Source organism: Brassica oleracea, chromosome C3 (assembly GCF_000695525.1).
Source record: "Brassica oleracea var. oleracea cultivar TO1000 chromosome C3, BOL, whole genome shotgun sequence".
Lineage (NCBI taxonomy): Eukaryota > Viridiplantae > Streptophyta > Magnoliopsida > Brassicales > Brassicaceae > Brassica > Brassica oleracea.
This window is the reverse complement of record NC_027750.1, coordinates 54,331,837-54,354,203: the sequence shown is the minus strand read 5'-3', so window position 1 is coordinate 54,354,203 and position 22,367 is coordinate 54,331,837. Positions and strand designations below refer to the sequence as shown.

The 22,367-nt window shown below is 29.9% G+C and overlaps 2 protein-coding genes across 2 annotated transcripts; both read left to right on the top strand.

Annotated features, from left to right (window-relative positions):
* The first annotated feature begins 6,923 nt into the window (after positions 1 to 6,923).
* On the top strand, positions 6,924 to 11,974 carry LOC106333160 (probable rhamnogalacturonate lyase B). Its single transcript, XM_013771636.1, has 16 exons — positions 6,924 to 7,047; positions 7,213 to 7,318; positions 7,483 to 7,561; positions 7,765 to 7,880; positions 7,979 to 8,029; positions 8,154 to 8,273; positions 8,402 to 8,521; positions 8,638 to 8,785; positions 8,950 to 9,120; positions 9,837 to 9,983; positions 10,067 to 10,173; positions 10,287 to 10,377; positions 10,846 to 10,987; positions 11,164 to 11,332; positions 11,423 to 11,539; positions 11,617 to 11,974. Exons 2-16 carry the CDS (start codon positions 7,221 to 7,223, stop codon positions 11,972 to 11,974), a joined length of 2,034 nt encoding a protein of 677 aa, XP_013627090.1. The 5' UTR covers positions 6,924 to 7,047; positions 7,213 to 7,220.
* Positions 11,975 to 12,352: 378 nt separating this feature from the next.
* On the top strand, positions 12,353 to 17,992 carry LOC106332195 (rhamnogalacturonate lyase-like). Its single transcript, XM_013770674.1, has 16 exons — positions 12,353 to 12,518; positions 12,640 to 12,753; positions 13,132 to 13,183; positions 13,387 to 13,502; positions 13,604 to 13,654; positions 13,790 to 13,909; positions 14,106 to 14,225; positions 14,335 to 14,482; positions 14,777 to 14,947; positions 15,136 to 15,282; positions 15,368 to 15,474; positions 15,578 to 15,668; positions 16,773 to 16,914; positions 17,027 to 17,195; positions 17,286 to 17,402; positions 17,478 to 17,992. The coding sequence occupies exons 2-16, from the start codon at positions 12,656 to 12,658 to the stop codon at positions 17,842 to 17,844; spliced, it is 2,016 nt and encodes a 671-aa protein (XP_013626128.1). The 5' UTR covers positions 12,353 to 12,518; positions 12,640 to 12,655; the 3' UTR covers positions 17,845 to 17,992.
* The last annotated feature ends 4,375 nt before the right edge of the window (positions 17,993 to 22,367 follow it).

Below are 22,367 nucleotides of genomic sequence, written 5' to 3'. Positions count from 1 at the left end.
GTTCATTTACAAATTTTATCTCTATTTTTAAAATACATAGCCTAGATAAACTTATTTACAAAAGGAAAAATTCATAAGAATTTACCCCTTTTAAAAATAACATCAAATAAAAATATCAACGTTGATCAGCTTGATAGATTTTTTTGAGACAAATTAATGTTTTCTAAAATATAAAAAAACTATAATGAGTTTTGGAGAATTTGGGGAGTATTGTTAGATGGTTCTACTAAAACCATATAAATGATGCAAATATTTTTAAATTCAAAAATCAGATACGGTTTTACTAAACTAATAAAATGGAATTCAATTATATTGTAGTATAATTACATATAGACTATAAAATTGAGAATTGAATTATAGATGAGATGAAACAGGTCTCCACAAAAGAGATCTATTTAATATTCTCCAACAGTTCTGACCTCTCCTCCCCGTTTTGTATTAGGTGCATTAATGTTTTAGATTTATTGGGCACATGAAGCTCATCGTTGGGCATCATCTCCAGCAACGTCCAGTCCTTGATATGATCACGGGGAAGGAGATTGTTGCTACACGTACAACCTAAACCTAAAGAGTAAGCAAATTGTATTCCATATTACCACCCAACTTCTTAATGCTTCCATAGTAATGATATCCCTCAACTTCTTCCACGCTCATGTCGACAGGAAAGAAGTAAAAAAATATTATTACCCTTTCATATTGAAGATGGAAAGCACTTTCTAATGATTCAATAAAATAAATGGTGCAGAAGGAGAATCCGGGGACGATGTTGGACGAAGACACACAGCTCATGGAACAAAGAGGAACCTAATCCAAACGGCTCAATCTTTACAAACTAGCTTGAGATGTATCGATCCTGTGCCTTAGATATATAATGGGTTCTAAGCTGGCAGCACTCTCCTCTCTCCATTCTTAACACGAAGAATGAAGAGCAAGTTTGTTGTGACTCCTCCAGCTAATGTCACAGAGACTGTTCTAAGTAAGAATCCCAAACTATGCTCTAAAAGTCAATTTTTACCATAACATTAATGCATTGTGGCTTGATGAAGGTACTTTCTTGCAGAGGAGATCCCGGTTCAGTACGGTGGTAACGAAAGAGATGATGATACCAAATTCTCCAACGAAGCTGATTCTCCAACGAAGCTGTTTCTGAAGTTGTCGTTAAGCCTGGGTCATCTGTAAACATAGAGATCCCAGCTTCTGAGGTAATAACTTAAAAAACAAACTCCTTTCTGTGTTCGGGAGTTGTAAAAGATCTATAGCAATATTTTTGTTTAGTCCTTTTCTTTTTAAAACAAAGTTTATTTCGAGATTGTTGAAGACCTAATTTTTTCTGCATGGGTTCACTGATAAACCCGAAACAGTTGCCAATAAATTCCCTCTAGAGACAATGGTGCTAAGTGTTATCATTAATATTTTTTTGGACAAATTTACCATTCATCTTTTATTCACTAATCAATTCTTGAGCTTGAGACTAGAGATTTGTTTCTTTCTTTAATACAAGAACAAGGTGAAACCAATACAAGAACAAGGTGAAACCAAAGCCTCTGAAGATGATACTCATCAATCTTCAAAAGTATTTGTCAAATTAATTACCAGCGCTAAATGACATGGGACAGGGGAGTCTAAATAATTTAGCAACGCGTGTCCCTGAGCTTCAGCTGTTTCTATCCATTGAATACATGGCCGGAGGATGTAATTCTTGCTGCCTCTCCGGGGCACATGGCAACCATTGCAGCCTTTTTTAATCTTTATTTTAGGTTTCTAATAACTATCCGCTAAGTTTCGTGATTTTTAAGCTTTTAGTTCTCTCTCTCCTGAGTTATTGCTGATGTCTGGAAGAATCTCAGAAGAAGAAGATATCGTTTGGGGACAAAGTGATCTTTGCACAAAAAGATAGAAAGATTAAATGTTTCTGAAGACTTTCAAGACCATATATACACATAAAGTTTATATATCAAAATCCAAGTTGGGAACCTTTTATAAATTATTTGACTAATAAATTAGCTAAGATACATAAAGAACTTAGAAAGACAATTGCACCAAATTTTAGCAAAAAAAAGCATAAAAAAACTTAGGAAGACAATGTGTGAGACTTGCCCGCCGTTGAAAGTATTTAATCTTACACCATATATTGGAAACTAATCACTGTCAACTTGTTCCAATGGATTACATTTTTCAAATAATTTGTATGTTCTTTTTATAACATGGTACGATGAATAACTGGGCTCAAAACAACATATGTAGTTAGTCTAAAATTAAACACGAAAATTGGTAGTAATTGTGATGATTGAAATTTTGAACACATTTCATTGGTAACAGTTACGATGAAAAGAGTGTAAAATGGAGAATCAAGCACATCATGGAGAGTTGTTTAAGGATTTAGACTTAGACCACTTCTTCAAATTATATTCATTCAACAACAATCTTCATAAGTAATTTAAAAGTTGTGAATATTAAACTAAATCCTCACCATATATAAATTTTTTAAAAACACCAGATTATAACTTTAAAATAAATAACCAAAGGTAGATATCAACATAAAAGTAAAGACTAATCTCTTTGTGACGAGGCCGGAATATCTTAATTTAAAGAGTTATTATTGGTTTATATGATTTAAATATAAAGTTTCGGTGATGGTTTATTTAAAAAATTTTCTTAAAACTGGTTTGGTCTGTTATAATTTTTATTTATTATGTATTTTCATGAACTGATTTGGAGAACAATATTATCCTTAGTTTGGATCAATTTTTTATTCAATTTAATTTCTGTCATGAAACTGTTCAATATGGTATTACAACTCAATAATTCTAAAGTTAAAACAAAGTTTAAATCGGTTTTAAATTTACAATTGTTTTATACAAAACCTAAATTAATAAGATAAATGTATTTTAAAGTATAACAAGGTTTAGTTAACTTTGACCCATCTTACTGATCATTCTATATATGATTTCCTTTAATAACAAATTGTGAGTTAAATTATATGAAATATTTTAGACACAAGGCAATCAATAAATTCAAACGAATTTAAATTTCTTACCAATTTAATAGTTTAAAATCGATTGTAGTATATATAACAATTTATATTCAAATGATTGTAATTTTTTTAATTTAATTAAAACTTATACGAATACCCCGGGCGTAGCCCGGGAAAAGCCTCTAGTATACCTAATAATGATCAATATTAGCAAACTACCACTTGGGTATGTAAAATAAAAATCCTTGTAGCGAAGTACACACAAAAGGATCATTGTGCCCCTGTCAAGCCCCTGCCCCAATCTTTCCACTCCTCGCTCTCTCTCGTTCTATCATCTCTTTCATCTGTATCTTTTTCTTCTTGTAAATTTTTCTTCTCATTCTCAACTTTCATTAAAATAAAAGTATATTCTTTAAATTTGTAATCAATCTCATCATCGCTTTTCATCGTTGCATACTCTATTTCTATCACCAAATCTATATTAACTTTACTCCACAACTCGTTTTTATCACCATCAAATCACTTATGCGATATTGGATGCGCCATATATGCCATTGAACCATGGACTCAAAGAAAACCAAACCTTCTAAATAGATTACAACTAGATTTAAACTAATAGTAATGTAACTGAATTTATTAAAAAATAATATTATATATAATATAACTAAAATATAGGTGAATTTTTACTTTTTGTTACAATAATTTAAACCTTCATCACTATATAGTTTTCATAGCCTATTTTTAAAATTTTCATACGTTCTACTATTCTTATATTCTTATAACATTTTCTGTTTCAAATAAAATACAGGATCCCAAAATATTATGTATATATTTAGATGCAAAAACTTATGTAGATATGTATACAATAAATATATAATATATATATACCTAAGATTATGTAAACCAAATATATTTTTCTTTCAAATAAATGTATTTATTATTTAAATATATAATATTTAACAAACTATTGTTAAGATCACGTTCACAATATCTACGATGTATGAGAATAATATCCTTTCCATTTTTTTTAATATTAAGTAATATATATTAAGTTTCTATTAAGTAATATATATTAAGTTTCTAGTGAATTGGTCTAACAACTTTTTTTACAGTAGATAAAAATATGACTCTATTTTAATAGAGTAGATTAGTTACATGATTTTACCGATTCAATATTCTGAAACTATTTTAGAGGAGATAGTAAACACAATACGATAACAATGAACATTTAACGCTAACATGTTACATAAAATATTAGAGATAATGTTAGTAGATAACTTGTTTAATAGAAAACATACTTATCAAGTAACAAAAACAATGAAATCAAATTTAATATGTTATTTACCTTATATACCATAATATTAGATATTATTTATTTATTTATATATAATATATTAATTTTTAACCGTTAAGAATATATCAGTTGAATAGATAATGATTAAGTTAACCCGATAATCTAATATGTATCATCTAACAAAATACATAGTAGTTAATAATAGCTATTTTTAACATCTTACCAATCAATTTAAAAATTGATAACATGTTTTGTAACAGCTAACTGAACATGTACTGGCTAATGACAACATATAATATAAAAATGTAACCATTAATTTTGGATGTACTATGTTATATGACCAGTTAGACCGGTAACCAATTTTGTACCATCTAAGAGACTGTGTATCAGCCAACGTTAGCTATTTATTTATGTTTTGCAGCGGCTAAACAAACATTTATCTACTCACAATACTTAATATATATCATCTAACAAACATTTATTAGTTAAGTTTTTTAATAACAGCTACAAATACTCTCAACTTAAATGTTAGATTCATGTTGTTTTCAACTATGTCGGAGAGATTTGGTTCTTTCTCACTATACTACCCATCCATACATCTGTGTGCCTTACTAGAACATGAACACTCTAATACGCGCAAAGGCGGTTGAGATCGAGTGGAACGACGAAGAAGGTGTGGTAGACTAACTCATGAGGTGATAGTTATTGTTAGATCCATGCTCTGTGTTGAATGAAACATATATAACAGTAAACTCATTTACACTGATGAAAGTTTTTTAAAAAACAAGAAGAATTTATTTAGCATTGAAAAAGTATAAACTATATTTAGAGATTTTGAAGAAATACAAAAGAGATATACAAAGAAGAAAGAAGATAATGGAAAGAAGAAAATTGTTTGGACATGGAAATTTATGAAGACACAGAAGAGAAAAAGAAAGAATGTGGTAGTTTGGACAGAGGTAATATTGTATTATGAAAATGTCAATAGTGTCTAAAATAGTTTTAGGGTAATTAGCTAATATTGGTTTTTTATATGTATATGGAGCCTAAATGTTCTTTTAAAAAGAATTATGATTAAAAATACCAATAATATTGAGTATAGCTCAAAAAGTAGCATACTGTCATTAAATATTAATAGAGCTTAAATATTCAAATAATCAAACTTAATATTTTTAAACCAATTAATTAATAGACTTAGATACGATTTTCAAAATTTAATTGCTAAAGTTATTTTACTCTTTGACTAATATTGATTAGATATTATAAAATATAATAGAGACATATGGATTATAATTAATCAGAAATTATTTATAAAACAAGAATATATTTAAAATCTGAGATATATATATATATATATATATATATATATATTCAATATAAATACTTCAAAGGGAAAAATAAAATATCATTATTATAATTAAATATTTGTATATATTTTGAAGATATTTGTTTTCTTCTGTAATTTGGAAAATGTATTATTAAAAAGGAAAACAAACAAAGAAATCTCACTAATTTATATCAAACTTAAATTATTTAGTCATAAACTAATATGAAGTTATATACATGTTATATATCGGTATGTATATTATTTAGTCATTGTGACTATTTCAGACAGATTTATATATATATATATATTTGTTTTTAATTAAATATGGATTAACTTTTTGTTGTGACTTACCACATATTTGATCTGTGCACTCGCGTGGATACTTTTTTTTATTTTGTAATGGATATTATGTAAGAATTTTTTTGTAAAGTTTAATGATCTTGACTGAAACTAAAGTTTGAACATTTTGTATAAAGCTTCAAAAAAAATTAATGGTATTGTTTAATCAAGCATGGAGATTAGATGTATACAAATTATGTCAAATTATTGGTTCAAAAATATATTAAAGGTAGATTATTAAATTAACATTATAAAGGTTTATAAGAAAATTTGTAACAAACAAGCATAGTTAATTGGTTTAGAACTGAAAAGATTCATAACAAACAATTTTATATCTATTTAGAGAATATTAATGGTATCTTGGATTTTAGATAGAAAATCTAGAATTTAGTTTTAGTTATTTACATAGCAAGTATATTATATAACAGAGTATCTAACTTTAAAATTGATATCTTAAATATGAACAACCATTTGCTATATGATTGTATGTAGCATTCAATAAAAATTGTATAATATAATTTAGTGTGTTTACCAAAAAAAAAATATATATATGTAATGTAATTTGTAACCAAAATTATTGTATAATTTCTTGTATATAAATTAATTCAATACCTAAAAATAAATAAATATGTTTCACATTAATTTTGCAAGAAAACATAAAAAAATATTTAACAAACAAAAGATTAATATATTAAATTAAATTAAATTAATTGATTCAAAGTTACTATTCTAAGATATTTAATAAATACCTTAATAAGATTTATTTGCTATTTATATTCTTAAATACGTTATATAGTAATGAATTTGTCCAATCATGATTCTTATACAGTAGATTTTTAGTGACTTTATTTTAACAGATTATATGTATTTCAAAACATGTAAAGGAAACAAATCTGTTGATCTGAGTTATAAAGGATAGTGATCTCTCTTTTTTCTTTTGTTAATTAGAGATTGTAATAGATCTTATTACACTGGTAAATCAAATAGGGAAATATAAATATCGTACAAGAGATATAACTTTCTTCAGTGAAGAGGGCTAATTCTTCCTCTCCGAGGAACCAAAGCTGCAAAGGAACTCAACAAAAAGAAAAATTGTGAATTTTCTAAGTCAACGTACGTGTTTACGATATACTTTGTAGTTATGTTAAATGTGTAATATTTTTAGACCATTTAATGTTAAAAAAATAGTTTTAGACCATAGAGTGTCATTTTGGGATATAAAGTATATTGTCTGATCTTCTTTTTTTTGGGGGCAAAATCTTCTATTTTCTTTGTCAGAGAAGGAGATGAAAAACGGAGCTATTGTAATGAAGATGGCTCGAGTCATGACTCAGGTTTTCGTTCTGATATTTCTTCTTCAAGGTGTTCATTCCCGAACGTCACGGTTCGTTCTCGTAACTTCTGTCTTTCACTGAGTCGGGTTCTTACGGTAGATTATCGATTGTCATACGCTAGTGACTTTTTTTTTAATATGAAGGGACAGATGATAATTGTATGTTGTTTAACTAAAATTCTTCATTTTTTAATTATTTATTCTTCCTGTTACAGAAACAAATCGAATATCGCTAAACCGGGACAAAACCTCGCATCTCCCCCGGTTACGCTTAAGAAAATTGGCCTTAACCAAGTACGGTCGAAGTTCTTATTTCATCTTCTCATATTCGGTTTAAATATGCTACTAGAATATTTTATTATTTTTATGAAATGTTTTATTCTTTTAGAATATACTTCGGTCCAAAAAAATAATACTCCAAGTATTATTTTGCTTACTTTGTTGTTTTAGTTTTTGGAGTACATGAGATTTGTTGCTTACTTTGTTGTTTTATTAAGGTTGTCGTTGATAATGGTATCATCCAAGTCACCTTCTCGAATCCATCAGGCTTAATAACTGGAATCAAGTATAATGGTTTTAACAATGTGTTGAACGATGAAATCGAGGATCGCGGGTACGATGTAAATTCATATAAAAAAAAGATATAAATTTACATAGCTTTTGATAAAAGTATTAATATGTTTCGCTTGATATTTATTTATTATACATAAGGTATTGGGATGTAGTATGGTATGAACCAGAAAAAAACCCGCAAACAGATTTGTGAGTATTAAAATTTCTCTTTGTATATTTTTGTTCATATATAATCCAAATAATCATTTATTTTACACATATATAATTTACTTCACAAAACATATTTGTTCCTGATAATATTATGTTTTAACAGTTTGAAAGGAGAAAAAATCGATATTATAAATCAAACAAGTGAGCATGTCGAAATTTCATTTTCAAGAACATGGACTATGGCTCGACGTGGCTCGATAGCCCCATTAAACGTTGATAAAAGGTACATCAATTTGCAACAGAAAAAAGTTACAAGATTTCGTTTCGATTAAGTTAAATATATATATTTTTTTCTTGTCATCCGATTAAGTTAAATATAGATCGATCATTTAAAATATTTTCTTTGGAAAGATATATTATTCGACGCGGTGTATCTGGAGTGTATATGTACGCTGTGTTAGAGAGGTTAAAAGGCTGGCCGCAAGTGGAGATGGACCAAACTAGAATTGTCTTCAAGCTTGACACAACAAAGTAACAATTATGAAAAAAAACAATTATGTTTATTAAAATTTTAATTAATGTTTGATTCCAAAAATATTGTGGCTAATAAATTTTATTTTTTCCTTCTTACGCAAATTTTTTTTCAGATTCGATTTTATGGCTATATCAGATAATCGGCAGAAAGTTATGCCTTCTGATGCAGATCGAAATATCAACAATGGCATTGCCGCTCCATTGGCTTACAAAGAAGCGGTTCGGTTGATGAATCCACAAAATCATACGCTTAAAGGGCAGGTATAAAAAATTCGATCCATAGATTTTTATAGATACAGAATCAAATTTCGACTCCACTAAAATAAATAAACGTGTATAAACCTTAACTATTTAAACCAGACTCCTAATATAGTAACAAGGTAAATGATTGGTTGTGAAAAAAAAAGTGAATGGTTGTGACGCAGGTTGACGATAAGTATATGTACTCGATGGAAAGCAAGGACAACAAAGTACATGGTTGGATCTCTTCTGACCAACGTGTCGGCTTCTGGATGATTACTCCTAGCGATGAGTTCCGTGCTTGTGGGCCCGTCAAACAAGATCTCACTTCTCATGTTGGACCCACCGTACTTTCTGTGAGTCCATCCTTTCTCATTAAACACACAATCTATTATTAACAAAACAAAATGTATTATTCATATTTTAAAGTTTTTTTTCTTTTTGGTAAACATGTTAAGAGTCATATTTTAAAATTGGACTGGCCTAAACTAAAACTAAAATAAGAATGGTGACCAGAGAACAACTAAAAATAATATATTCCCTAACATTCCTAAAAAATATCACTATTTATAAGAAATAAATTTTTTTTTTATTCTCTGCCATCCTTTTTTTTGTAGAAAAATAAAGAAGAAAACTATTCCTTGTTAAATTTGAGATGGAATAACCATTCCTTTTCACTCATGTAATTTTATTCTTTTGTGTTCATTTCCTATTCGTTGCTCTTGTTTTCAGAATGATCACCAGTCGAACCCTAAGAAAATTCGGTTTCTTTTCTATATAAATTTTTTATGATGTATTCCCTTTTTTATATAAGATGCAAAAAGTTAAAACTTATAATTTTCATAAACTTTTAGTTTTTTTTATTTTAGCTAAAAATTTAATAAACTAAATATATATAATTTTAGTTTAAATGAATGAATAAAAATAATGTTGATTCAGTGAACTTGAAATCTCCGGCTCGATTTGGAACGTAGACATTTAAAAAAAAAAATCAATCTGCTGATTCAGTGAACTGTATATTTCATTTTTTTCTCTTAATTATTTGGATGTAATTAATATATTGTGCTTTTAGATGTTTACAAGTGTACATTACGTGGGAAAAGAAATGAATACAGCTTATGCAAGCAGTGAGCCGTGGAAGAAAATGTTCGGTCCTGTTTTTGTTTATCTCAATTCTCCCTCCTCTAGTGATCTCCTTTGGACGGATGCTAAACGACAGGTCTCGATATGGTGTGCTTTCAATTAGTTTGTATTGTCACAATTATTGTTATTTATATTTACAATGTTGAATCAATTATTTAGATGGCTGCCGAGGTTCAAAGCTGGCCTTATGACTTCGTGAAGTCAGTTGATTACCCTCTTCACCACCAAAGAGGAACAGTCGAGGGTCAACTATTTGTCACGGACAGGTTAACAAATATATTCCTCTGACCTTTTCTTTCAAATATTACATATCTTCAGAATATCATTTAATTCCAAATGTGTGAAACACTGGTTTAAGAAAAAACATTGAATTTTGTAGTTACAAAAGCAAGTCGAAGTTATACGGGGAGTTTGCTTTTGTGGGTTTAGCACTACCTGGTCAAGCTGGTTCATGGCAAACCGAAAACAAGGTATTATATTGTTGTTTTGTTATACAAATAATATTTGGCATGCCGGCTATATGCTACAGCCATCTAAGTTTTGGTATGAGAATTTTCGAAGACTAAAAGATACTTTACTCCGTTCCACGAAGATAGACTTTTTAGTATTTTCACACATATTAAGAAAACACATTAAACTACCATTATAAATGTATCGTTTTCTGTAATTTTCAATTTTCAATAACTTTTAACCAATATTAATTCAATAAAGTCAATTAATTTTCTTGAAGTTTACAATTTTTCATAGTAAACACAAAAAATACATTTTTGTGAAACAAGTTTTTTTTTCAAAAAAGTCTATCATTAAAGAACGGAGAGAGTATTTATTTTATGCTATATAACGGCTTAATATCTGGACTTGACAACAAGACGACAGTAAAGAGTAAAGATTGATTAATAACGGCTTTTAATAATTTTAAATTTTAATTATGGACAAAGGGATATCAATTTTGGACACGAGCAGACAAAATGGGGAGGTTCGCAATAGCGAATGTGAGACCAGGAAGTTATAGCCTCTACGCATGGGTTATCGGATTTATTGGAGACTATAAATACGAGCGCGACATTATCATCACACCAGGTATATTTCATTTACTTGCATACAAAAATGTAACATGTGTGTAAGTAAAGTCCACTTTAGATCCGACAAAAGAAGCATTAATGTCCGTTAGTTCATAAATTATTAGCTAATATCCAAAAATGTGGTACACAACAAGGGCAAGTTATTCGTTTCATAGCGTGTTTGTTTTGGTGTAGGCAAGGAGATAAACGTAGGACCAATAGTGTACGAGCCGCCAAGAAATGGTCCGACGCTGTGGGAAATCGGGGTACCGGATCGGACCGCAGCAGAATTCAATATTCCAGATCCGGATCCAACCCTTTTGACCAAACTCTATCTTAGTAACGCAAATCCTTCTCAAGACAGGTACGTATATAATTAAGCACCCGGTCGGATATGATTTACATTGTACTTCTCATATATACTAAATGGTGTTTCATCTATATAACAATGCAGATTTAGACAGTATGGTCTATGGAATCGTTACAGTGTTTTGTATCCTCGAAAAGATCTTGTTTTTACTGCTGGAGTAAGTGACTATAAAAAAGATTGGTTCTATGCACATGTCAACAGGTAATATATATTTGAAGTTCAAAATTTTTTATATTCACTTAAATCTTTTGATTTTTAAATATTTTTCTACAATACAGATATTCTGGAAAAGAGAAATATCAAGCAACGACATGGAAAATAGTGTTCAATTTAAAAACAATGATTAAAACAGGAAATTACACACTTCGAATGGCTTTGGCTGCAGCCACGAATGCGGATTTATTTGTTCGGGTTAACGAAGCTAATTCCAATCCTATTTTCACGAGCGGGTTAATAGGTCGGGATAACGCGATCGCTAGGCATGGAATTCATGGTCTATACAGATTGTACAGTATCGATGTTCAAAGAAAGTTGCTTAGGGTTGGTGATAATACATTTTTTCTTACTCAAAATCGGAATACTAGTTTGTTTACAGGTGTTATGTACGACTATCTTCGTTTGGAAGGTCCATATTAAGTATAATTAATAAATTAATAAAAGATGAGTGAATTAATTTAGTCACAATTTATTTATTAGTTAATATAGCTTCAAATTTCATGGATATTAATTATAATGCATTTTATGGCTACATAAAATAATAGTTACCATTAAAATTATGGCTAATTGTAGTTAAGATAGACGCAAATTCAGTTTTTGCTATTTATGGATATCATTGAACGGAAACAATGGATAATGTTTGAACGATATTCAGAAACTCAAAACTATAAAAAAAGTTTGTGGTTGCGCGTAGATGTTCATCAAATAACCACAAAATTTTCACGTACTTACAGTAAAATTCGCATCTGTAACCAGTTTTTCTTGATAATAAATACACCTCCAATTTGGATCAGAGTTATAAAACATAGTGACTGTAAAAACAAAAAAAAAATTGGTAAATCAAAAAACAAAAAAAAATTGTACAAGTGATACAAATTTCTTCAGTGGAGAAGGCTCATCATAAGAATTACAGCTGAAAAGGAACTCAATAAATAGAAAAAATAGGGAAATCATATAAGACAACGTACGTATTTATGGATCATTTCTAGTATGTTAAGTGTGTAAATAGTTTTAGACCATAGAGTATCATTTGGGGATAAGAAAGCATATCGTCTGATATTGTGTTTTCTTTGTCGGAGGTTCAGTGAATTAGCCAAGGAGATGAGAAACGGAGCTCCGGTAATGAAGATGGGTCGGGTCATGACTCAGGTTTTTGTTCTGATATTCCTTCTTCAAGGTGTTCATTCCCGAACGTTACGGTACGTTCTTGTAACCTGTATGTCTTTCACTTAGTCGGGTTCTACATACGAACTTATATCTATTAGATTATCGATTTTCATACGCTAGTGAATATTTTGGGAAAAATGGAAGGCATATACATAATAATTGTGTTTTTTTGTCTGATTTTTTGTGTTTGTGGAATTATATTGGTTCTATGTCTCAATCTAGTTTTATTTCGTGTTTATCCTCTTTTTATAAAAAAAACCGTGTTTATCCTCAAAATTCAGATGTTTAAAGTAATTAATCTAGATTTATTTCGTGTTTACACATTAGTCATTCAAGTGAGCATTTTGAACATGTTTAATTGAATTTCTCAGTTTTTCTTTATTTTTAATTGTTTATTTTTCCTATTACAGAAGCGAATCAAATAATGCCGCGGTTACGGTTAACACATCTGGCGATAAACAAGTACGGTCGAAGTTTATATTCTATCTTCTTCATTTTTCTTTGGGTCAAAATATTCTATCTTCTAGTACCTCGTTTAAATATACTACTAGAATGTTTTATTCCTTTTTAATAAAAGAATTTATTATTTTGATATATCATAATACGTCGGTCCAAAAAAATTGTTATACATGAGATTTGTTGCTTACTTCGTTGTTTTTTTTAAGGTGGTTGTTGATAATGGTATAATCCAAGTCACCTTCTCGAATCCAGCGGGCTTAGTTACTGGAATCAAGTATAAAGGCTTTGACAATGTGTTGAACGAAAAAATCAAGAATCGAGTGTACGATAAGTTTTCTTTTTTTGCTAAAATGTTATATAGCTTTTGAGAAAAGTATTAAAATGTTTCGTTTGATAAATTATTATTTTATTATATATATATAGGTATTGGGATATAGTATGGTATGAACCAGGACAAGTATCGCAGACAGATTTGTGAGTGTTAAAATCTCTCTTCTTATATTTTTGTTCATATATAAGAAAATAATACCTAGTATACAAATTTAAAATTTTAGTTTCCTTTTTGGAAAACATGTGTATTTATTTCCGATGAATATTATGTTTTAACAGTTTAATAGGAGAAAAGTTCAAAATAATAAGTCAAACAAGTGAGCAAGTCGAAATTTCATTTTCTAAAACATGGGATACCTCTCGACGCGGCTCGACAGTCCCATTAAACGTGGATAAAAGGTACATCAATTTTCAACAGAAAAAGTCACTATTTTCTGATAAGTTAAATATAGATTCTCTTTTTTTTTTTTCTAACAACCGACTCCTTAATAGAAGGCATCACATAATAGGAACACTGTCAAGCAAAGCTCTTTTAGCTAGAGCATCAGCTGCGTGCTCTTGATATAGATTAATTTAAAATAATTTTCTTTAACAGATATATTATTCGACGCGGTGTAATCGGAGTGTATATGTACGGTGTGTTAGAGAGGTTAGAAGGTTGGCCGGCAGTAACAATGGACCAAACCAGAATCGTCTACAAGCTTAACGCAACAAAGTAAGTATTAAGTATCTTGTTCAAAAAAAAGTATTATGTTTTCTTAAAAATTTAATCAACGTTGTGGTTGATAAATTTGTTTTCCTCTCTTACGAAACAAATTTTTCAGGTTCGATTATATGGCTGTAGCAGATCGTCGACAGAATCTAATGCCTTTAGAAGCAGATCGAAATCTCACCGATGGTAGTGCCGCTACATTGGAATACAAAGAAGCGGTTCGGTTGGTAAAACCACAAAATAAATTATTTAAAGGGCAGGTATATAAAAATCGATCCACAAAATTTGTATAGTTTAATTCATATTAAATCAAGTTTCGACTACACAATTAATACGAAACTGTATATAAATCTTAAAACATTTTTGAACGCCGACTATAGATAATACCGCTAATATATACCAAACTACATTGAAATCATTTTCATTTGTGTAAATATACATAGCCATATAAGGAACCATAAATATGCTTTGAACCATTAAATAAGTCGTTGATACAAAAAAAATAATTAAATAAGTCAAATTAAACATTAGATAAGTGATTGGTTGTGACGCAGGTTGACGATAAGTATCTTTACTCAATGGAAGGCAAGGACAACAGACTACATGGTTGGATCGCTTCTGAACAACGTGTCGGCTTCTGGATTATTACTGCCAGCAACGAGTTCCGTACTTGTGGGCCCGTCAAACAAGAACTCACTTCTCATGTTGGACCCACCTTACTTTCTGTGAGTCCATTCTTTCTCAGTTAAGACACAATATATGTTTATAAGGTAGTGTTATTATCAACTATTTCTTTTATAAAAAAAACTAATTTAACAAAAAAAGGATTTTTAATAATGTTGATTCAGTGGATATATATATTTCATTGTATTCTCTTAATTATTCGTATTTAACTAAGAATATTTGGTTTTAGATGTTTACAAGTACACACTATGCGGGAAAAGAACTCAACACAACTTACGCAAGCGATGTGCCGTGGAAGAAGATGTTTGGTCCTGTCTTTGTTTATCTTAACTCTGCCCCCTCTCATGATCTCATGTGGACCGATGCTAAACGACAGGTCTTGTTATCGTGTGAAATCAATTAGTTTGAATCATCATGGTTATTCTTATTTACATTGTTAAATCATTAAATCAATTGTTTAGTTGGCTGCCGAGGTTAAAAGCTGGCCTTATGACTTCGTGAAGTCAGTAGATTACCCTCTTCGCCAACAAAGAGGAACAGTCAAGGGTCAACTATTTGTCATGGACAGGTAAACAAATATATTACTATGATTTTTTTTTCTTTTAAATATTGTCTTACATATCTTCTGAATACTCATTTAAATCTAAATGTGTGAAATTCTGTTTTTATAGCTTCAAAAGCAAGTCGAAGTTAAACGGAGAGTTTGCTTTTGTGGGTTTAGCATTACCTGGCGAAGTTGGTTCATGGCAAACCGAAAACAAGGTATTACATTTTTATGTTTAGTTATAATAAGTATTGGCATGCCGACTATATGTTATAGGCAGTAGTCTAAGTTTTGATATGAAAAATTTCGATGACTAAAAGATATTTATTAATTTCTTGCCACATAACTTGTTGTATAACGATTTAATACATGGACTTGACTATATGATATTAGAGTATTGTTATCGGTAGAACTCTTCCAAGAATTCTAGATTTTGATCCGCAATTCGGATTATTTTTTGATTCAGCAGACATATATTTTTAATATATAAAAGTATAAAAAACTATTAATTTATATGGTTTTGATATAGCATTTGCGTTTTGGAATTTTTTCAAAATATATTTGAAGATAAAATTTGTGGGTTTAATAGTATAAAAATAGGAAATGAGGTAAATATATTGTTATTAGAAAGATTCTTGTCACATTTATTTATATGTATATTAACTATCAAACTACACAAATATAAAACCTAGTAAATAAAATACTGTTATATGTTATTATTATAAGCGAATGATGTCGTAACAAGGGGATTGACTAAACCACAAAATTTGATATGCATCTTATGTTACTTTGTATTGTTAAGAAAATATTAGGTAATTAAGATCAAAAAATAATTAGCTAATGAATAGATTCAACAACCTTATTTAAATAGATTTTTTTTAATTATTATGTTTTAGTAGCATAAACTAGATTCTGATTCACCCTTAAAAAGGGCGGGCATATTTTTTGTTTTACATTTTTTTAGAAATTTAATTTTTATATTTGTATTTTAGTCATATGTATATTTTTCTTTGTATAATATTTTTCTTAAATGATTAATAAGAAATTTTAATAATTGTATTAAAATAGTTGGACCACACCTATATCAATAGGTCATGTTCATGTTTTAATAGAATAGATAAAAATTTTAAATAAAGAAAATTGATACCAATCACATCATGACAAATAAGCATGAAGATCTATAATTTGTTACGAGTCTAGACAGTTTATGCTCTCTCCTTTTTCTATTTTTCATTTTTTTTAATATGCAGAGCTTTGGTGTAACACCACCATTGTGAATTCACAGCGTTTTTAATAGTTATAAATATTAATTTTGGACAAAGGGATATCAATTTTGGACAAAAGCAGACAAAATGGGGATGTTCACAATAGCGAATGTGAGACCTGGGACATATAACCTCTTCGCATGGGCTGCCGGACATATTGGCGACTATAAATACGAGCGTGAAATTATAATTACACCAGGTATGTTTAATTTATTTGCGTACAAATGTAACTTCTTTCATGTGACTCATGTGTGTAAGTATAGGCCCCTATAGATCCGACTAGAGATAATTCATTTGTTCATTACGTGTAGGTAAGGCAATAAACGTAGGATCCTTAGTGTATGAGCCGCCAAGAAGTGGTCCGACGCTGTGGGAGATCGGTGTACCGGATCGGACCGCCTTAGAATTCAATATCCCAGATCCGGACCCAGCCCTTGTGACCAAACTATATGCAAATCACCCAAATGCTCCTGAAGACAGGTAATGTAAATTAAGCACCCGGTCAGAAACGATTCGCAGTATTGTTTTCAAATATATACTAAAAGGTGTTTTATCTATGTAACGTTACAGATTTAGACAATATGGTCTATGGGATCGTTACAAAGTATTGTATCCTCGAGAAGATGTTACTTTTACTGTTGGAGTGAGTGACTATAAAAAAGATTGGTTCTTTGCACATCTCAACAGGTAAGCTATATTTAAATTTCAAAATGTTTTATTTTCACTTAATATATTGATTCGAAAATATATTCTGTGAAACAGGAGAGCTGGAGAAAAGAAACTTCAAGCAACGACATGGAAAATTGTTTTTAACTTAAAACAAGTGTCCCAAACTGGAAATTATACTCTTCGAATGGCTTTGGCTGCAGCCAACACTGCCGATATATTAGTTCGGGTCAACGAACCTAGCTCCAAACCTATGTTTAGGACTGGGTTAGTAGGTCGGGATAACGCGATCGCTAGACATGGAATTCATGGGTTATACAGATTGTTCAATATAGACGTTCAGAGAAAGTTGCTTAAGGTTGGTGACAATACGATTTTTCTCACTCAAAACCGGGTCACTAGTATTTTTACAGGTGTCATGTATGATTATCTTCGATTGGAAGGTCCTTCAGGAGCCATATAATCTCTTAATAATAGATAAGTGAGTGATGGGAGAGTTTTATTTTTATCTTTTTAATAAAAACGTGAGTGTTTATTTTTTTAATAGGAAGATTTGTTATAAATAATCAATAATTTTTGTAACCAGTGAAATAAAGATTTTGACTATTACATTCTTTCAAAGTTAACGAAAATTTTATTCTTCATTTTGTTTTCATCAAGTTATTATATATAATGTTTCTTAAACAAAATAAAATGACAACATATATACATGTATTCTTTAATTAGTAACTAGATTTTGATCCGCGCTTCAAAAGCGCAGGTTTTGTTTGGGTTATAAATAAAGTTGGATATGAATTAGTATTTTAGATATTTTTCGTCTTTCGGTCGGGTACATTCAATTTTTTTTTTCGCTCATAAATATCCAAACTGAGCTAGACTATTATGTACCCAAATTACATGTATTTTAGGGTTATTTGAATTATGGACTCGTACTGACTCGATTCCAAAAAGAATCAAACTGAACCATAACCAAAAATATTTCAAATACCTAATTGGATCCAAATGTCGAGGACTCGAAGAATTCGGATTAAAAAAAAAAATTACCCGACCTAAACCGAAAACTGAATGAGTATATTCTAAGATATCCAAATGTAAATATATATTAGTTATATTTTAAAATTAGGTCGGTTCAGGTATTACAAACATGACAAACATGTTTCAGATACATTGGTTATTTGGTTATTTTTAGGTTGATATACATTAGAACCGAACATATCCGTATCTGGGAGGACCGACTCGAACCCTACCCAAGAACTCAAAAACTCTAATACCCTAAAGAACTGACTCGTACCCAAATGGGCACCAGAATGCTCATTCATACACTTAGGCCTGGACGTTTGGGTCTTTGGGTTGGGTTTGGTCCAATTTTTTTTGGGTCTGGGTCCTTCGGATCCTAGAAATTTGGATCTAATAGGTATTCGTAAATTTTTCGGGTTTGGGTCAGTTCTTAGCACAAGATACGCATATTTAGGGTTGAATATTAAGAAGATCTGATACGATTTTTTAGTTGGAGGAGTAAGGAATATTATTGGAATATAAATTCTACACGATAATGTTTATCCAGTTAAAGTAGGTAACATAATTTTTTTGCACGGAAAATTATCATGTATTGTAGTTAATACGAAACTTGTAGATCAAGTATTCTAATATTTCGGTTTTTATGTATTTAAAATCGTATCGAACATATTGTTTCGAAAATCTATTCAGTTAAAGTAGGTTAGAGAAATTTATGCTAGCAAATTAATAACTTATGGTCGTTAATACTAAATTTGAAAATATTATAGCAATATATAGTTAGGATAACGTGGTTATTATAAACTTGATCTGATTTCTTAAAAACAGATACTTTGATAGATAAAAATTAATTAATAAAGAACGAACTTCTCAGATTAAGAACGAACTAAGAACTCTCTCAAAGAAGAGACTTGATATAAGCACTAATACTTTGCCATATTAGATTGATTCAAAATGATACCGCATTTTACCAGATAAGTTTTATTCAAAATGATACAGTATATGTAAGGTTATGCTCTGAATCATTTTTGCAGATTGAGAATGAATGTGTTGTTTCATCGAGGTTAGGGGATGATCTGGTCTTTCAATTGAATGAGAGTATTGACATTTGGCGTTTGGGTCTAAGAGAGGAATACATGTGATATGATTATTGTACAGATAACTGTCATCAACATGAACATGACTCAATGAATAAACTATATAGTGTATAGTGTCTTGTGTATAACATGTATTGTGTTCTATATTATCGTGTAGACCATGTTTTGGTCTGTCAAATATAAAGTTGTTATATTACTGGTTTAGATAAGGCGTAATAAATATAGTTAGCTAAACATACGGTTATATTTTGTTATTGGGCTAACAGATGGTAAGACCAAATAATTGTTACTTAAATGAAAAAGTGCAGTAACCCTGTATAAGTAGATTTTTTCAGAATGATTCTCTTTTAATAGAATAGATAGATAAAATAGTACAACGCTCACCATCATGATATTTTTAGTATATTTATAATATTCTATTTTATTAAATATGTTCGAAGAAAATACATTATAAGAAAAGACAAATGTTTTGTTACCAAAAAAAAAAGAACACAAATGTTTATGAAAAACTAACATGTTAAAGCCCAATAGCGAAGTTTGAAGCCTATCTATTCGATCGCAGCAAGCGGTGATTTTGCAGCTGAACATGGTATAAAAGCAGCCATTGGAATCATATCCATGGAGTATGTGAGCACCATCATGGATCGACTTGCAAAAGGAGACAACAAATATCGTTTGTCATCGACATTGGTCACATTGCGAACACATTGGTTGCTACTACATCTTAGAACTAAAATGAAAAATATACAAAGACTTCTTGTTGAGACGTCACAAAATATTGAAATAATGGGTTTCACATCGATGTTCTCGTTATGTTCGTTTTTCTTTCCTTCTTGTTTTGTTTTAACTCTTTGTTGAATTAAATTCATATGAAAAACATGGAAGGACATAGCAAAAAAAAAAAGACATATCAATGAAAAAAAAACTATTTTAAATTATCGAAAGAGATATTATTTGTGAATTGAGATAAGAAAAAAAAAACTCCATGTGATATTTCTTTGTTCGTTTGTATTACCCATGTGATATTTCTTTTCTGTAGTTTTTGCATTATTCATATTTTGAATATACACAAAATGACTTGTCGGAGTGAAATGAAACCTGGGTTTGCAAGTACGTGGTTGATAATTTCCGGTCCATTTGGATTTAACTTTTTTTTATCAAAAAAAAGTGTGGTTGATCATTTCCCACGTGTGGATTAGATTTTGCTCTGGATATAATTCCCTCCACACAAACGTTAAGTAGGCAAACGTATTATTTCAATTAGTTAAATGCGTTAGACTTCAATTATTTCAATATCCAATTTATTTATTTTGGCTTATTCTGAAAAATATGAAGTCGAGTTTCATAATTTAAAATCCAACACACCTATAGTTTTTTTGGTAAAACTAAAACACCTATAGTTTGGCGTTTGGGTTTACAGTTAACAATGAATTTAGTTTCAAATATTCAGAAGGTGTGGATCCATTTGAAAAACTGTAAATTAGTATTTCAGAACATGATTTGAACATAAATAATTTATTTTTAATTTTGGAATTTAATGTTTATAATTTGTAACTGTAATCGATGAAGATATTTTAATCACGGTATTGTAAAATAGTTAAATTTGATCATAGATTTTTGCAGTACTATTTTCAATATTTTATTTAAAATAGATGATACTGTTTTAATTTATATCATTCAATAGCAGAGAGAAAAATAAAATTTTAAAAGAAACTAGCAATAATAATTACGAAAACGAAAAAAAAAACGCTACGAAAACGAAGGAAGAAGACATCAGTATTATACATTCAGTTTTGTTTTGTTTACCGAGAATTATGAGTTATCAGACTTATGACTATGTTTTTGAATCCACAACAAATCTTCAAATCTCAAAGTATAACTTATTTATAATGAACGTAATTCACTATGAAATTGGAAGTAAAATTCTAACCAAGCGGTAGTAGTCTTTTTTTTTTTTTTTTCATTGAAAGTTCATTTGATTATAGGTCCAAAAAGACAAAGAAAGAGAGGAGGAGAAACCCTTAGTTTGTAGAAAAAAACAAACGGTAGTAGTTTAGTGGTAATTTTTTTGGGGATTGATACGTATTCACATCAGTTTTTGGTTCGATTCTTCCTACAAACTAAATTATCATCATTTGGCCAGTCTTGGCTTGAGATTCGGTCCAATTGGTTTATATATTGGATCATAACAGATAATCGGTTCACCTCTGTCATTAATCGGAAGATATTTCAAACTTGGGTCAGAAAGTGTGGTAGTAGTCAATCCAATCTGTAGTACTAAATGCGTTCTTCCCAAGACCGACTAGATCAGCCGATATGATTTATAAAAAAAAATAATAATTAATTCTCGTAAGAATATTTTGTTCGCGTGAGATCACACCTACTATATAGTCTGTAAGTTCATTGGTTTCACCTAGTATATAGTCTGAAAGCTCATTGGTTTATAGTTCAAAAAAAAGTTCATATGGTAAAACAATTACAAAACATCAAATATACGTTATGAAAATGGTCCAAGAGAGTAATGAGTAATAGTACTCACTACTCACTCCTCAACCTACTATATAGTCCGAAAGTTCATTGGGCAACTCCGCCCATGCATCCATGTAATTCTCAGGTAAATTATGATCTGTTTTAATATTCATCATCCTAGCTGCTAGAGACAATTTAGAGAGACCTTCTCTACAACCAGTGTAGATTGGTTGATTTGCAGCATCTAGCATTTCATAAAACTTTTTTGCATCCAAATTAAGTTCTTCTACATTTCCAGTTCCATCAGCTACAATCTGCTCCTGATCTTGATGATAATTATATTCATTATGCAAATGATCCCGGTTCTTCACTATGATGAGCATCCTCAAAATTATTATTACTACTA

Coding starts and splice junctions, on each gene's coding strand:
- LOC106333160 (XM_013771636.1), top strand. CDS start 7,221: ATGAAAAACGGAGCTATTGTAATGAAGATGGCTCGAGTCATGACTCAG. Junction 8,274..8,401: donor CCATTAAACGTTGATAAAAG/GTACATCAATTT, acceptor TTCTTTGGAAAG/ATATATTATTCGACGCGGTG. Junction 9,121..9,836: donor TTGGACCCACCGTACTTTCT/GTGAGTCCATCC, acceptor TTGTGCTTTTAG/ATGTTTACAAGTGTACATTA.
- LOC106332195 (XM_013770674.1), top strand. CDS start 12,656: ATGAGAAACGGAGCTCCGGTAATGAAGATGGGTCGGGTCATGACTCAG. Junction 15,669..16,772: donor CATGGCAAACCGAAAACAAG/GTATTACATTTT, acceptor TTTTGGACAAAG/GGATATCAATTTTGGACAAA. Junction 16,915..17,026: donor TGAAATTATAATTACACCAG/GTATGTTTAATT, acceptor CATTACGTGTAG/GTAAGGCAATAAACGTAGGA.